Below are 14,084 nucleotides of genomic sequence, written 5' to 3' on the forward strand. Positions count from 1 at the left end.
AATGGAACACTTAAATCCCTAAACCTTTATAAAATGGGACACTTCGACCACCAACGGTATTCAGGATTTGTTAACAATTTTCCTTAAGTGGGAGGTATTTATAAATTTAGGGACTTAAATGCCCCATTTTGAAGTTTAGGGACTGAAGTGAGTAATCATCGAAAGTTTGGGGGGACAAAGTGGTATTAACCCCAGTTGATACAAACAACTTTTTATCATCTTTTAAATTTTAAATTTTGTTTTTACAAAAATTGATTATTATCCTAATCACTTAACCATATTTTGTTAATATAACTATTCATAATCATTCTAACAACATAACCGCATTGAATCTTTGTCCTCATTGTTTAGGTAGGACTAATGAGTTTATGTTACAAGTGCATATGTCTATATATATATAAATATATATATATACACATATATATATTGACGATTTGCCAATGAGTTTATGTTATGAGTGTGCGTGTCCATATATATATATATATATATATATATATATATTAACAATTCGAACCACTTTGAAGCCACCACTAGGTGTGGGAAGGAGTAACCTGTGTATGAAAGACCATAAGCAAAATTGGAGCAATAATGCAAAGTGCAAACTTAAGGCTACCTGCAAACCACCAAAATCACCAATGACCATTGTAGGCCTGGCCCGTCAGGCCCTTGGCAATCCTGTGCCAGAGAAAGCCCTCACCGGACCTACAAGAATGTCCTTTCCTTTTCACCACATTTGCCCTTCACCTACCAACTCCATTTCCCAAGTCCTCTGTTTCTCTTCTCCCACCCACAGCCTAGCAGCAGGCAATCACCAAATCAGCTTTTTTTTTTCAACTTATTAGACTTAGCCGACGCCGTCACATTTTATTAGTCCTCTTCCATTGTACCTACTCTCCGGACCCCCTTTTCTCAGCCTCCCACCATCCTTATTCCGATGGCTTCTTCTTTCTGCACCAAAAGCGCTCTTTCTTTCTCAACCAAACACGAAAACATTTCTACTTCTTTCCTGATACGTGACTTCCGCGTGCGGTTCCCAAAGTCCCGCTCTTTTTCTTCCCCTGCTCGCCTGGAGTTAAATGCAACCAAATTGAGGGTGTCTGCCAGTTCAGCCACTCCGGTGATGGATCAGCCTCCGAGTGAAACCACTTCTACAGCTCCCACAATCGTTGAAGTTGATTTGGGCAATCGGAGCTACCCGATTTATATTGGGTCCGGACTTCTTAATCAGCCTGACCTTCTCCAAAGGTACCTGATCTTAGTCACTCTTAAATGCTAGTAGTTTTGCTCGTAGTACTATTTTATTTGAGCTATCACTGCGAGAATTAGGATATCAATTTTGCTACACTTTTTGTAAATTTATGGTCAAGCTCTCCGATTTATCCACGAATTTTTGTTTAGCGTAGTGTTGAGGGAGAGGGAAGGGCTAAAGATTCCAACTTTGTTGCACTGAATTCCCTGACAACTATTTGTCATCCAATAACACTCCATCCTGAAGAAGATGAAATGCAAAGCAAAAAATTTTGTTGGATTATACTGTGGAGTCAAGTTTCATTTTTTTCCATGTTCGTAATGGAAAGATTATTTGCAAGGAGTTGAAGTTTCGAAAATGCAATTCAGCAATTTAGTTTTTTTTTTTCTACTTTTAGGCATTGACAGGGATCTCTAGATTCATTTGTTGCTTGCAGAAGATCTAAATAGCTTTTACATTTTCTTTTCCATTATGGAAGATGAGGTTCTCTTGTTATTCATTGGTAGTTTGATTTCCGTGCAAGATTGCGTAGCACATGGTTGGGTCCTGATGTCCCAAGTAATGCCGAAGAGGTCGTACTAGAGGTTTTGTGTGTCCAATTATTAGACTAACGTTTGATAGATTGAAGTGATTTTATACATACGTTTAGTCTAGCATGATGGATTAATAAACTGAGATGCTAACACTAATACCCTGCTTAAACTTCGGTGAGTGATGTTGAGGGGATAGAAAGTTGCCTGCTCATTTTTTAAGCCCTTGAATTAGATGCTAGGCGTTCTGGACAATATTGAAGAAGGCTATTAGATGGAAGTCATGTGTGTTCATAATGGTTTCAGTACTTGGGGAAATAACTTGTGCATTCTGGAATGACAATTTATGTTGGATATTAGTTGCTTCATTAACCGGCTCCTCTTCTTTGTATTTTCTGTCTTTGGTTGATTATTAAGCTTTCTGATTTCATGTAGGCACGTCCACGGCAAGAAAGTCTTGGTTGTAACGAATACCACCATCGCGCCATTATATCTAGATAAAACAATTAGGGCATTGACAGATGGAAATTCGAATGTTACTGTTGAGAGTGTTATTTTGCCGGATGGTGAGAAGTACAAGAACATGGTATGCACTCTGATTCTGTGCAAGAACCTACAAAATTAGGTGTTTCAGCAAAATAAACGCATTTTGTTATTGTGATTTCTAGGAAACTCTTATGAAAGTCTTTGATAAAGCAATTGAGACAAGAATGGATAGACGCTGTACATTTGTTGCCCTTGGTGGAGGAGTCATAGGTGACATGTGTGGATATGCTGCTGCTGCTTACCTCCGTGGTGTGAATTTCATTCAGATTCCTACCACGGTTATGGCGCAGGTGGGCTCAAGCTATGACATTTCTGATAATTCTTTGTTTCTTTTGCATTCTCTCAGAATTCCTTTTTTCTTTGTTCTGCCTCCATACTTAATGTTGTTTCTATTGCTCTCTATTAGGTTGATTCTTCTGTTGGTGGTAAAACTGGAATAAACCATCCACTTGGTAAAAATATGATTGGTGCATTTTACCAACCACAATGTGTACTGATAGACACCGACACACTAAACACATTGCCAGATAGAGAACTAGCATCAGGGCTTGCAGAAGTCATAAAGTATGGGCTTATAAGAGATGCAGATTTCTTTGAGTGGCAAGAGAAGAACTTACCAGCATTACTGGCAAGGTTAGTATATTATGACCATCATCACCGCCTTCCTCTTCTATTTACATCCAAAAATATGTAACCCTTAGTTGAAATGATGTAAATGCATGGTTTTCGGATGGCTTTCTAGTTGCTCAGTTGATGCACATCCTATTTCCTGGCATGACATGGTACAGGATTACTGATACAGACATAGCTATTGAGTGACTTCTGTTACTCTAAGAAGTTTGTTGTTTCAGTGGAGGATATCCACAAAAGAAAATGACACGAGAGATGTAAATCAGTTGTGAACCCTTCAAAGAGAATGTGTTCCACCAGCATGCTATTCATTTTTTATGTTTAATGATGATTTTTTGTGTCCGTTCTTTTATTTTTGGTTATGAGTTATGACTGCAAGCTGATTGGTGACCCAGTAAACTTTAACTTAGAGAAAGCCTCTCTACTCATGCTTTACATTCCAAATATAAAATTGTCGTTGTGGCTCTAATAGATTTTGACATGTCCACTTCTTTGTAGGGATCCTAGTGCTTTTGCTTATGCTATTAAGCGTTCTTGTGAGAACAAAGCTGAGGTAGTCTCTCAAGATGAAAAGGAAAGTGGATTGAGGGCAACCTTGAACTTGGGTCATACATTTGGTCATGTAAGTTGAAGGTTCCCAAGAGAGGATCACATTACATTTTCTTACTCTGATCATCCTTCTTTCCGTATGTTTGCACAGTGAATTTGATTAAGACACTTTAGCACTTAGTTATCTTTTAATTTTTGTTCTGTTCGAGTCCAAGTATGTCTCATATGCTTGATGTAATGCTGTATTTCTTAGTCTCATAATGAATCCTTTGATTTGACCCAAAAGCAGGGAGAGTGAATTCATGGAGTTGTGACATTCTCTGTGAGAGCATTTAGTCTATTACAAGCAAGATGACTGTGTGCTTTATTAAGTTTCTGAAGAACTAAACTTGTGTATACATTCTTTATTGGTGGTCTAGATGAACTATTACATTTGTCTTTTCCTTGACTGGAATCATCGTTAACATCATTATTGGCCTTTTTGGTCATTGCTGTAGTTTGTTCTTGCTAATAAAAGCAGCTTTTACAGGCTATAGAGACTGGTTTTGGTTATGGGCAGTGGCTGCATGGAGAAGCTGTTGCTGCTGGCACGGTAATTGACCCTTTATTTTCCAAGAGAACTGCTCCATATTGTCTGACAGTGGGAGGAGCGGAGATTGAATTCTTGATGACGTAATTTTTACTAAAGGGCGTTGATTTTTGAACTTCCAGGTTATGGCTGTTGATATGTCGTACCGCTTGGGCTGGATTGAAGATTCACTTGTAAAGCGAGTTCATAGAATCTTAAAACAGGCAAAGCTCCCCACTGCACCTCCAGAAACCATGACGGTGGAGATGTTCAAATCTGTCATGGCGGTAAGAGATTTAAACTGCTTGTCTTATTGTTCACCATCACCCTTATTTATGTGCTTCAATGTTCCCTCCCCCTGATTTGGCAGGTTGATAAGAAGGTGGCGGACGGGCTGCTGAGGCTCATTCTTTTGAAAGGTCCTCTAGGTAGTTGTGTCTTTACTGGTGACTATGATAGAAAGGCCCTTGATGAAACATTACGTGCATTTTGCAAGTCATGAAAAAGCCGGCCAGTGCTGGCCTCAACCGCTGTTTTTAAGATATGTCAATTGATGTAGCAACACGTGTATATGCTACAAAATTTTCCTGTATTTTAGATAGCTTTACCATGCAAGACTTGGATCTTATCCTACCAATTCAAGCTGTTGTAAATTGTAGTTCGTCAAACCTCATGAATGCGAATCATTTGTTGGCAATAATATCATATGTACTGATTATTGAGCAACATTAGTTTCTTTTTCCAATTGCTCCTGCATCTAAATTTAAGTCTTCATTCTCTGATGGCAGATCTTTTACAAATTAAACAATTCCTCTATTTTTTGTTTAAAAGCATGTGTGCTGCATCCGTTCGTGTATTTGCAGGATCAGGGGCACCTGCAACGGATCCTGGCAATTATGTGCATTTTGCACACGATGTAACTTTGTTTGCACGTGGTGTAATTGTGTTTGCACACAGCGTAATTTTAGAACAAAATTTTGTGAGTCTCACACATGTTATTAAAATCGAAATACAAGATAAAATTTGGATCGTACATTTTTTTTTTGGCCAAATTTTGATCGTGAACTGTCCAGGAACGGTCCTTCTGATGACCGTCCCTGTCCTGTATCCGTATTTGCAGGTCTGCAGAATCTGCTATCGGTACTTCAATCATTGTAACTTCGACAGGAGATTAAGGAAAAAGTCTAGTTACTTAAGTGGAAAGTTTTACTCTAATTATTCCTGCTTTTGTACTCAAGATTTTGCCAAGGCAACCATCTCTAAAATATTATGTGTTTTCAGTCTGATGAAAATAGGAACAATTTGCAATGATGATGATGAACACAGGTTTTGCCGTGTTAAGCACTTTAATGATTTCACCTAGGGCCACTAAGCATTTGATTACTACTTACCAGTGCTCAACAACCACACATTAGGATAGAATTTATTCTGGTCTTAATCTTTATTTTTCTCTCGCTAAATCAGAACATTATCTAATAACCAAACTTTTTGGAAAATTCTTTGCTAGCTGACTGATTCCTCCCTCACACTCATATTGGTTATCGGTTTCCTAATAACCAACCCAAATTAGATATCATTGCACAAATCACTAAGGAGTATCATTCACAAAATGTTTTGTGCGATTCCCGCAATATATAAGTCATCGGATTAAATATTGGACTTTATGAGTCTATGGGAAATAAATGATGTTTTGACAAATAACATAGCAAGGATTAAGGCACTTGCCATGCATTATTATTTTATATATAGTCCATACATTCATAGTTGTTGTCTCTTTCAAGTCTTACATTCTCAATTTATGAATTTAACTTTACTTTTCAAAAAAAAAAATTCAACACTTGAATCTCAATTTACTCGGGGTTCGAGGACAAAAAATAAATGTAATTAATGTTTAAGGCAAACTCTATGCGTGTGTGTGAGTAATTGAATTTTGGTTATCAGTGAAAATGGGTTTTTTCGTGCCGAAAATATTCATGATATGGTGAGCATTTTTTTTTTTTTGAGGTATGGTGTTTAGTTATTTAGTACTCCGTAGTATTTAATTTTATCTATGTATAATTACTAGTACAATTTAAAATCAAACCCTAAAATGCTAAGAAATAGGAGAGCTAGTGAGTAATTAATTTAACAAAATGACCTTTGAAATTAGTCGTATATGTAAAGAAAAAGTAAATACTCTTAATAGTGAAGGTACAAAATCAAGTTCAAAAGATAGTCGCATATACATTGTGGTGGTGCTCTCATTGTATTGTGTAGATGTATATAACATATAGAAATATATACTCATTGTGTTGTACTGATATATATATATATAACACATAGAAATGTGTAAGGGAGTATGGCCAATTTAGTTCCTAAACTTTTTTTTACTGTCAATTTAGTTCCCACTTAATTTTTTTGGCTAATTTAATCCCTATACTTATTCATCGGTTCCAATTGAGGAACATCGCGGCGACGCCACCTTATAATTCCGATGAAACTTCTAATTGAGCAATTAAACAGGGGTATTTCAGGTACTTCACTGATGGGCAATAAAATAAGAAGTAAAATAGAAGGGAAAATTTACCAACACGTTTTTATAGCAAGAAAAACCCACCGAACTTCATTAACCTATTAACATAACAAATCAAAGAGATTTAATCAAGGGGTGGTGATCGGGGGTTCTATACAAGGCGGTAGTGATGGTGGTGGACGGGTTCTATACAATGTAGTGGTGAAGGTGATTGAGGTGGAGGCGGGGAGTGCACAACTGGCGGTGGAGGTGGCAAGTGTACAAGTAGTGGGGGACGGCGATGAGTAAACGTACACTGGTGGTAGAGGTGGGGAAGAGTTTGGTGGCGGAGGAGGTGGTGAATTATAATATTAGGGGATAGGTGGTGGAGAGAATAGCCGTGATGTTCCTCAATTGGAATCGATAAATAAGTATAGGGATTAAATTGGCCAAAAAAATTAAGTGGGGACTAAATTGACAGTAAAAAAAAGTTTAGGAACTCAATTGGCCATTTTTCCAATGTGTAAATATTTGTATGGGGTTTTTTTTTTTTTACTGTATAAGGAGCTAACAGATATAAAAAATGCGATCCCTTATACTACAATTCAAGGAGAGATTTTATCACTTTTTGACAGGTATTGAATCAAAACTTCACGGTTAATTGTGTAGACGTATCCATTATATTCAATTTGTGCCTTGGCTCAAAAAAAGAAAAATCGAAAGGTAAGAGTAGAGGTAGTTTTAGTTATGCTTGCAACAAAAGCGTTGGCAAACAGCCAATAAGAGCCATTCAAAAACGAGGCTTTGGTTGGGATAAAAGCGGGGAGGGAGAGAGAGAGAGAGAGAAAATATAGAGTAGAAGTCGTAGCTACTAAAAAAAACAAACCAATAAAGAGAGAGAGAGCGGCGGGGGGGAGGATGAGTGGTTGGTTGGTTGGGTTGGTTATAATGTCGGGTGAGGAGTGAGTGAGTGATTGTTGGTCGTCCACAGCGAACGCTTCAACGGCTTATTTCCCGGCCAAAGCCAACGCCAACAAAAGAATTAAGGTACTTTGTACTAGTAATTTTTTTACTTCTCCATTCAACCATTTTCACAAACACCTCACCCACATTTTCTCTCCCTCTACAACAAACACTTGTTCTTTCTCTCTCTCCCTCTCTCTCTCCATCCCCATTTTTCTCTCTCTTTACTGTCAGTTTCTAGATCTCGATCCCCAATTTCCTTCCCTACCCCTTTTCATTTCTCCTCCCAGCCCACATTCCTCCGTTAAGCATCTATTTTCTCTCTGATTAGGGCTAGGGTTTTCCGGTTAACTTGTTTTTTTTTTTTCGTTGGGGTTTGTTTTTCTCGGATGCATTCGTACAGATGCTTTATTGGAGGGGATAAACGGAGATTACAGCAAGAATTCGGATTTCTTTTTCATGATTATAATCAGGTCTTCTGAGAAGATCTGAGAATAAAAAAAAGAGGAGGAGGAGGAGGAGGAGGTAGTAAACATTGTTGAGATTGTGTTCGAAAACGGCTGAGGGGTGACAAAATGAGTGCGTCCAGGTTCATTAAATGCGTTACGGTTGGGGATGGTGCCGTCGGCAAGACTTGTCTCTTGATTTCTTACACCAGCAATACCTTTCCCACGGTCTGCATTCTCTATTTCATGCTTGTTCTTCTTCTTCTTCTTCTTTTTTCCCTTTAAATTATACTGCAGTTTTCTGAATTATGAAGATTTACATATCCTGCTTCCCGGATCATCGGTTTTGTTATCTGTTTTCTTGAGCTTTTTCGCCAGGGCTATCAAATGAGAAAATTTACATTTTCTATGTATGTAGTTTTCTCTCTGTTTCCGGAAAATGTATTTGAGCTAATAGGCTGCTAAAGAGAACGAGCTATTAAGTGTGGGTATCTTTTGCGTATTCCCATCAAGTGTGTATCTTTTGTCCGTTAACTTGACGAGAACGAGCTCTTAGGGTGCTAAAGAGAAGATTTTTGGGCCATTTTCTCGAGTCCGGTTAGGTCTTGCCATGAAAAAGTGCTAGCAATGAGTTTTGGGCTGCAGGTGCTTGTAGTTTCTGTGGTGTTTTGGGATTTCAGTTTGGCATATGCATCATTCCGTGTATTTGCATCAGTGTCTGATTTGGATGATATTTTGTTAAACTCTGTTGAAAGATTTCTTCCATGGTACCCCAAATCTTACATTTTTTTTTTGTGGTACTTCTTCATGTTATGATGGGCATCAGGACTATGTCCCAACTGTTTTTGACAATTTCAGCGCAAATGTGGTTGTTAATGGGAGTACTGTTAACTTAGGACTGTGGGATACTGCTGGTATGTATTTCAAATGTTTAATATCCATTTTGCTTTCAGCTGTCAGATATATGACATTGCTGTGAATATGACGCCTATGTTACTTTTACGTGGTACAGGACAGGAGGATTATAATAGATTGAGACCTCTGAGTTATCGTGGAGCAGATGTTTTCATCTTGGCTTTTTCTCTCATTAGTAAGGCCAGCTATGAAAATGTCTCTAAGAAGGTGAGTGGAAGATTGCTGCATTTTTGCTGATTTTTCGCCTTACTTAACCATATTAAAAAAAAAAATTTCTGCTCTTCATATTTCCAGTGGATTCCTGAGTTGAAGCATTATGCCCCTGGTGTCCCAATAGTTCTTGTTGGAACTAAACTTGGTAAGTTCTTTGCTCCATATGCTTCTCAAGGATTGGTGGCCTCTGATCTCATTGCAGTAATTTAGTTGCTTATTTCACTGGTTCTTATAATGGGCGGAATGTTTAAATAGCATACTACTCGAGTATAATGCTTATATAGTTTTTTGTCCATCTGGTTTATGGTTGTTGTCTGCACAAGGACGGTACACATTTACTTGGAGCTGCATTTTATTGTTGTCTGGGTTTTCTTTTTCACAAAGCTTCTTCCAGTTAATGTTATTTCAAGTAGATTTCTATTATTCTCTAATGTTGCAGTCTTAATTTTCATGGTTTTTGATCGCACCACATTCAGATCTTCGGGATGATAAGCAATTCTTCATTGACCATCCTGGTGCAGTGCCAATAACTACAGCACAAGTAAAGATTACTTCAATATATTTCTTTGCTTAATGGGAGATGAGATTACTTTTAAGATTTGCTGATATTAAATTTTCTTGAATTATCAAGGGAGAGGAGCTAAGAAAAATGATTGGAGCACCTGCCTACATTGAATGTAGTTCTAAGACACAGCAGGTATGTTTGCTTTTTAGATCATTCAGCTTTTTCTTTCAGTAGATATATTTGGGAAGAATTTGACTAAGTTCTTCCTTGATAACCTCCTTGTTGCAGAATGTGAAATCAGTTTTTGATGCTGCAATTAAAGTTGTGCTCCAGCCGCCAAAGCAAAAGAAGAAGAAGGGAAAGGCCCAAAAGGCTTGCTCCATATTGTGATGGACATGACCCACTCCTTCTCCTTGTATCGCCCGTGTCTCTTTCGCTGCTTTGCCTTTGTCTCAGAGGAAGTAGGGAGGTCCTTCTACGTCTCCAGTGAAAGTCCATTGATCTATCTGTGGAAGTTTCAAGCGGCTCGGCTTTTTTGTAATTTGCAGTGATCTCTGACTTTTTGAGTCACTACTTTGTAGGCCACTGCTTTGTGCCCTCCTTGTTTTGGTTTGCTTTTGTGTTTTAACAACCTGAAGATCCAGTTAGGAAAACAAATTTGTTTCGCCTCACTGTTGTCATCTTTGTTATTTTCATTTTTCTATATGAAAATCTAGATTTGTTTGATTTTCTTATGAAATTTAGAGGATCTAAAGATATTCTGTGCTAAGTACCCTCTCCCTCTGCATCTGCTGCATTATTTGTATTTGTATCATATCATGTCGTAGCGGCTGCCATGCCCAGTTACTCGTGTCAGGAATGTAATGACCTTTGCCAGTGCTGGCAACAAAATTAAGTAGCTCCTCAATTTCCGTGTCAGAAAATCTTTGCTGCCAGTGCTGGCAATAATAAATGATGAATCAGGATAACCTTGCGCCTCTCAGACTTTAAATTTGATGCTCAGGGCTTTTTTTTTTTTTTTAAGTTCCTTGAAAAACTGGAAAGCAAGGGCTGGGGCGCTAATAAAAGCTTGAATTCAAGTCACAAGGGTGGTAAAGTCACAGGGGCCCCGATCTTCGTATTCAAGTCAAAATGGGGGTGCCTTTTGCCTCTGGGTTCGAAATTTTCCTTTTTATCATTTTCTTTCCTGGAGTATCTCTTTTTAGCACTCCCTGAACTTGCCTATTCACCACGCTACATTTTAGCTTTTCCTTTTTTTTTTTTTTTCTTTTTTGAATTAATCTAATCATTTTGATTCCTTTATTTATTCGATTAAGGGAATGAAAGAGCCCAATTAGGTTGAATGATATCGGGTTCAAAAATTTTTGAAATTATATTTAAATTTAGGCTTTTTATATTTTAAATTGTTTTTTTCGTAGACTATTTGTTAAGGTCAAGTTTGAATCCCTTTTATGAAATCAAGTTCGAATCCAACTCAAATAGATAAAATCTTTTCACGTAAATTTCAAATATTATTGGGTGAATTTAAGTCGCGCTTGAAAGTTCAAGGAAGCAGATTGCATCTGGTTTATATTTAGTTTGATGAGTTTGCGAACTAATTGGTGATATGATTATCAAAACCCCATCTTGGGGCTGATAGAAAAGGAATAAAGTTGGCTTCGAATTACGACAAAGTTTCTGGATAAGGCTCTGTTGATTTAACGTGATCCACTCAGTCCTTTTCTCTTCTTTTAGGGGCATTTTTTCTTCCAGAACGAAGAACGCAAGAGGATGCCGAGGCTTGGTCTGACGGTTCAGGTTACTGAAGATAGAGCCTTAGGTCCCGATTTGAACCTTACTATCAGCAAGGTATGGAGGGAGGGTAGGGAATAGTACGCGAGACACTCCTAAAAAAAAAAAAAAAAAAAAAAGGAAGAACGCAAGAGGACGGGGTTGACCTCCTGCAGTTGATCCTTCTTTATTTACAGAATCTGCTTTAAAAATTTGAAAGTGGCCACAATCAATGCGGTCCCGAATTTTTTTTTTGAAAAACGTATGCTCTGCACGGTATCAACTCAACTAGACTAGGTCTTCTTTAAATTTTGCATTTCTTGATGAATATGATCTGCATTTTCTACTTTCATAAAATGACCATTTTGGTCTCTCATTTTTGGATTTTTGATAAATTTAGCCCCTCACCTTTATCCAAAATAGTAATAATAATAACTACTAATTTAAGACCTCCAATGGAAATTTGAAAATTCTAATGAAATTAATCATGTGTGCTGCATGTGCATCACTGAAAATGACCATTTTGACCTATTATCTACAAGGTCATTTCCAATTTTATCTTTTAGCAATTTAAGCTTTCACTTTCATAAACAAAGTTAACATAGGGCTTTTAATAAGAAACATGAAAACTTTAATAGAGCCAAATACGTGCATTATAAATGTACCTTCGAGGGGGGGAAAAGGCTGAATAGAGAAAAAAAATACACACACACATACGTCCCAATTGGTATGCAATGACATATAAGGGATAAAATTGAACAAGATTACGAGCATAATGGACCAAAATAGTCAATAATCTTATCAGTGCACATGCCACGCACGTGATTAATTTTTGGCTATTTTTAAAGGGAAAATGACCAATTTGATCTCGTATTTTTAAGATTTTAACCAATTTCCCTTATCTATCACCGGGACCAATTTGTGTGCGTGCGTGTGTGTGTAAAGATAAGGATTAAATGATCGTTCTGATGGATAAGGAGCAAAATTTCGCAAAGGCTCACGTTTCCTTTATACTAGTGTTGGTTACATACAGTTGAGTTTAAACCTTTTCTCTGATTAAGCTTGGAGATGGAAAAGATTCAATCATATGAACTAAAGCCGTGTGAAATTCGTTTAACATAACAAAATCCCTTTTGATAATCTTGAATATTGATGACTATTCCGTCAAGTAAGATTCCATTTGAAAGGTTAAATATGAAATTCCCCCCACCTTTCCTAAATGCAAGTTGACCGACCAAGTTCGTGCACTCATATGCTTGCTTTGCTTGATGAGACGTATGAAATGGGAACCACCAGCCTGTTTTGTCCTGCTAAGGAATATTTTTCTTCTTTTTACGACTAAAGGAACGTACGCAAATTGGCTGGGGCCGCGAACTCAGCTTTCTGCCGTCGAATAGATACTTCGGCCTTTTGAATAGGAGGAAAATTGTGGGGACGGCTTCGGCTCAAGTGGCTCGCATTATAAATATATACATGTATATATGTATTCCTGTATTTGGAGATCCTCCATCAGAGACATTGAGCTCCTTTCTTGACAGTTGACATCCCAGGCTAAGAGCTGAAGATCTTCTTCGTCCTCGACCAAGAAAATTTGTTGAGGAAATGGCATCCAGGAGAATTCTCAAAGAGCTCAGGGACTTGCAAAGAGACCCGCCCACTTCATGCAGCGCAGGTACCGTACCTTCAACGAGACTGACTACTTTCTCTTGTTTGAAATGAATGATAAACCTAGTAGTGTATTTTGAAATGATAAACCTTTTTTCGAGCTAAACCGAAACGAAACGAGGTCTCGTTTTTTAAAGAAGATTATTATTATTATTTCTTAAATAAATAAATGACTGATAAGTTCATGCGGTAGCTTGCAGGACCCGTAGCTCAAGACATGTTTCACTGGCAAGCAACCATAATTGGCCCAAACGACAGCCCTTATGCAGGTGGTGTCTTCCAAGTTACCATTCATTTTCCACCTGATTACCCTTTCAAACCTCCCAAGGTAAAAATTTACGAGCACGACCATTACCACCAAAACATAAGCAAGTCTACCTTTTTACGTAACGAGAGAATACGCTTCTCTACGAATATTAATTGTAGTATTAACTTATCCGTTGCATGCATCCTGAGTTTTTTTTTTTTTTTTTAACTGTTTTCCGTAAAAAAGACTGAATTGACAAATTTACAGGTTGCATTCAGAACCAAAGTATTCCATCCAAATATAAATAACAATGGAAATATCTGCTTGGACATCCTCAAGGATCAATGGAGTCCAGCGCTCACCATATCCAAGGTAAACTAACTACTTCTCTCCATGTTCGGGCGCATCTTACTCTTCTTCAAGTTCTTCCATGTTAGAGAGGTGGTAATGGTTTTTGTGCGGTTTGCAGGTTCTACTATCCATATGCTCACTTCTCACGGATCCAAACCCAGACGATCCACTAGTGCCAGAAATTGCTCACATGCACAAGACTGATAGAGTCAAGTACGAATCTATGGCCCGTAGCTGGACGCACAAGTATGCCATGTGCTGAACCTGAATCCCTCGACGCCCCCCATCGGGTCTCCATTCACCCCAAAATGTCTACTCATGAGAATCGATCCATTCTCCCCTCCTACTTTAAGGCTTCAGCGCCACCACGAGTAGTGCGTGCGTCCAGACAGAATAAAATTTTAATTTGCTTTATGGATGGTTTCTTCATCATAAAATGCAAAGCT

General features: G+C 38.0%; 3 protein-coding genes across 4 annotated transcripts; all 3 read left to right on the plus strand.

Annotated features, from left to right (window-relative positions):
• Window positions 1-735: 735 nt before the first annotated feature.
• LOC113701081 (3-dehydroquinate synthase, chloroplastic-like) lies at window positions 736-4,798 on the plus strand. Its single transcript, XM_027221564.2, has 8 exons — window positions 736-1,245; window positions 2,215-2,365; window positions 2,448-2,615; window positions 2,732-2,958; window positions 3,454-3,577; window positions 4,034-4,096; window positions 4,216-4,359; window positions 4,443-4,798. Exons 1-8 carry the CDS (start codon window positions 935-937, stop codon window positions 4,572-4,574), a joined length of 1,320 nt encoding a protein of 439 aa, XP_027077365.1. The 5' UTR covers window positions 736-934; the 3' UTR covers window positions 4,575-4,798.
• A 2,622-nt stretch (window positions 4,799-7,420) lies between these two features.
• Window positions 7,421-10,344, plus strand: LOC113701083 (rac-like GTP-binding protein RHO1). The gene is made up of 8 exons (XM_027221571.2): window positions 7,421-7,610; window positions 7,930-8,200; window positions 8,799-8,886; window positions 8,985-9,094; window positions 9,182-9,245; window positions 9,577-9,641; window positions 9,732-9,797; window positions 9,894-10,344. Exons 2-8 carry the CDS (start codon window positions 8,102-8,104, stop codon window positions 9,993-9,995), a joined length of 594 nt encoding a protein of 197 aa, XP_027077372.1. The 5' UTR covers window positions 7,421-7,610; window positions 7,930-8,101; the 3' UTR covers window positions 9,996-10,344.
• A 2,514-nt stretch (window positions 10,345-12,858) lies between these two features.
• LOC113701115 (ubiquitin-conjugating enzyme E2 28-like) lies at window positions 12,859-14,052 on the plus strand. 2 transcript variants are annotated; one of them, XM_027221625.2, is made up of 4 exons: window positions 12,859-13,047; window positions 13,241-13,368; window positions 13,555-13,659; window positions 13,757-14,052. In XM_027221625.2, exons 1-4 carry the CDS (start codon window positions 12,978-12,980, stop codon window positions 13,898-13,900), a joined length of 447 nt encoding a protein of 148 aa, XP_027077426.1. In that variant the 5' UTR covers window positions 12,859-12,977; the 3' UTR covers window positions 13,901-14,052. The 2 variants fall into 2 exon arrangements, with proteins under 2 accessions (XP_027077426.1, XP_027077427.1); XM_027221626.2 differs by having other exon boundaries at window positions 12,907-13,047; window positions 13,234-13,368.
• Window positions 14,053-14,084: the final 32 nt, after the last annotated feature.

The sequence above is a fragment of the Coffea arabica genome, chromosome 7c (assembly GCF_036785885.1).
Source record: "Coffea arabica cultivar ET-39 chromosome 7c, Coffea Arabica ET-39 HiFi, whole genome shotgun sequence".
Lineage (NCBI taxonomy): Eukaryota > Viridiplantae > Streptophyta > Magnoliopsida > Gentianales > Rubiaceae > Coffea > Coffea arabica.

What these genes read in the sequence shown, in the direction of transcription:
- LOC113701081 (XM_027221564.2), top strand. Translation starts at nt 935, where the DNA reads ATGGCTTCTTCTTTCTGCACCAAAAGCGCTCTTTCTTTCTCAACCAAA. An exon ending in CAGCCTGACCTTCTCCAAAG is followed by an intron (nt 1,246 to 2,214) that starts GTACCTGATCTT and finishes GATTTCATGTAG; the next exon opens with GCACGTCCACGGCAAGAAAG. An exon ending in TTACCAGCATTACTGGCAAG is followed by an intron (nt 2,959 to 3,453) that starts GTTAGTATATTA and finishes ACTTCTTTGTAG; the next exon opens with GGATCCTAGTGCTTTTGCTT.
- LOC113701115 (XM_027221625.2), top strand. Translation starts at nt 12,978, where the DNA reads ATGGCATCCAGGAGAATTCTCAAAGAGCTCAGGGACTTGCAAAGAGAC. An exon ending in GCCCACTTCATGCAGCGCAG is followed by an intron (nt 13,048 to 13,240) that starts GTACCGTACCTT and finishes GGTAGCTTGCAG; the next exon opens with GACCCGTAGCTCAAGACATG. An exon ending in ACCCTTTCAAACCTCCCAAG is followed by an intron (nt 13,369 to 13,554) that starts GTAAAAATTTAC and finishes ACAAATTTACAG; the next exon opens with GTTGCATTCAGAACCAAAGT.
- LOC113701083 (XM_027221571.2), top strand. Translation starts at nt 8,102, where the DNA reads ATGAGTGCGTCCAGGTTCATTAAATGCGTTACGGTTGGGGATGGTGCC. An exon ending in CCAGCAATACCTTTCCCACG is followed by an intron (nt 8,201 to 8,798) that starts GTCTGCATTCTC and finishes GATGGGCATCAG; the next exon opens with GACTATGTCCCAACTGTTTT. An exon ending in GTAGTTCTAAGACACAGCAG is followed by an intron (nt 9,798 to 9,893) that starts GTATGTTTGCTT and finishes TCCTTGTTGCAG; the next exon opens with AATGTGAAATCAGTTTTTGA.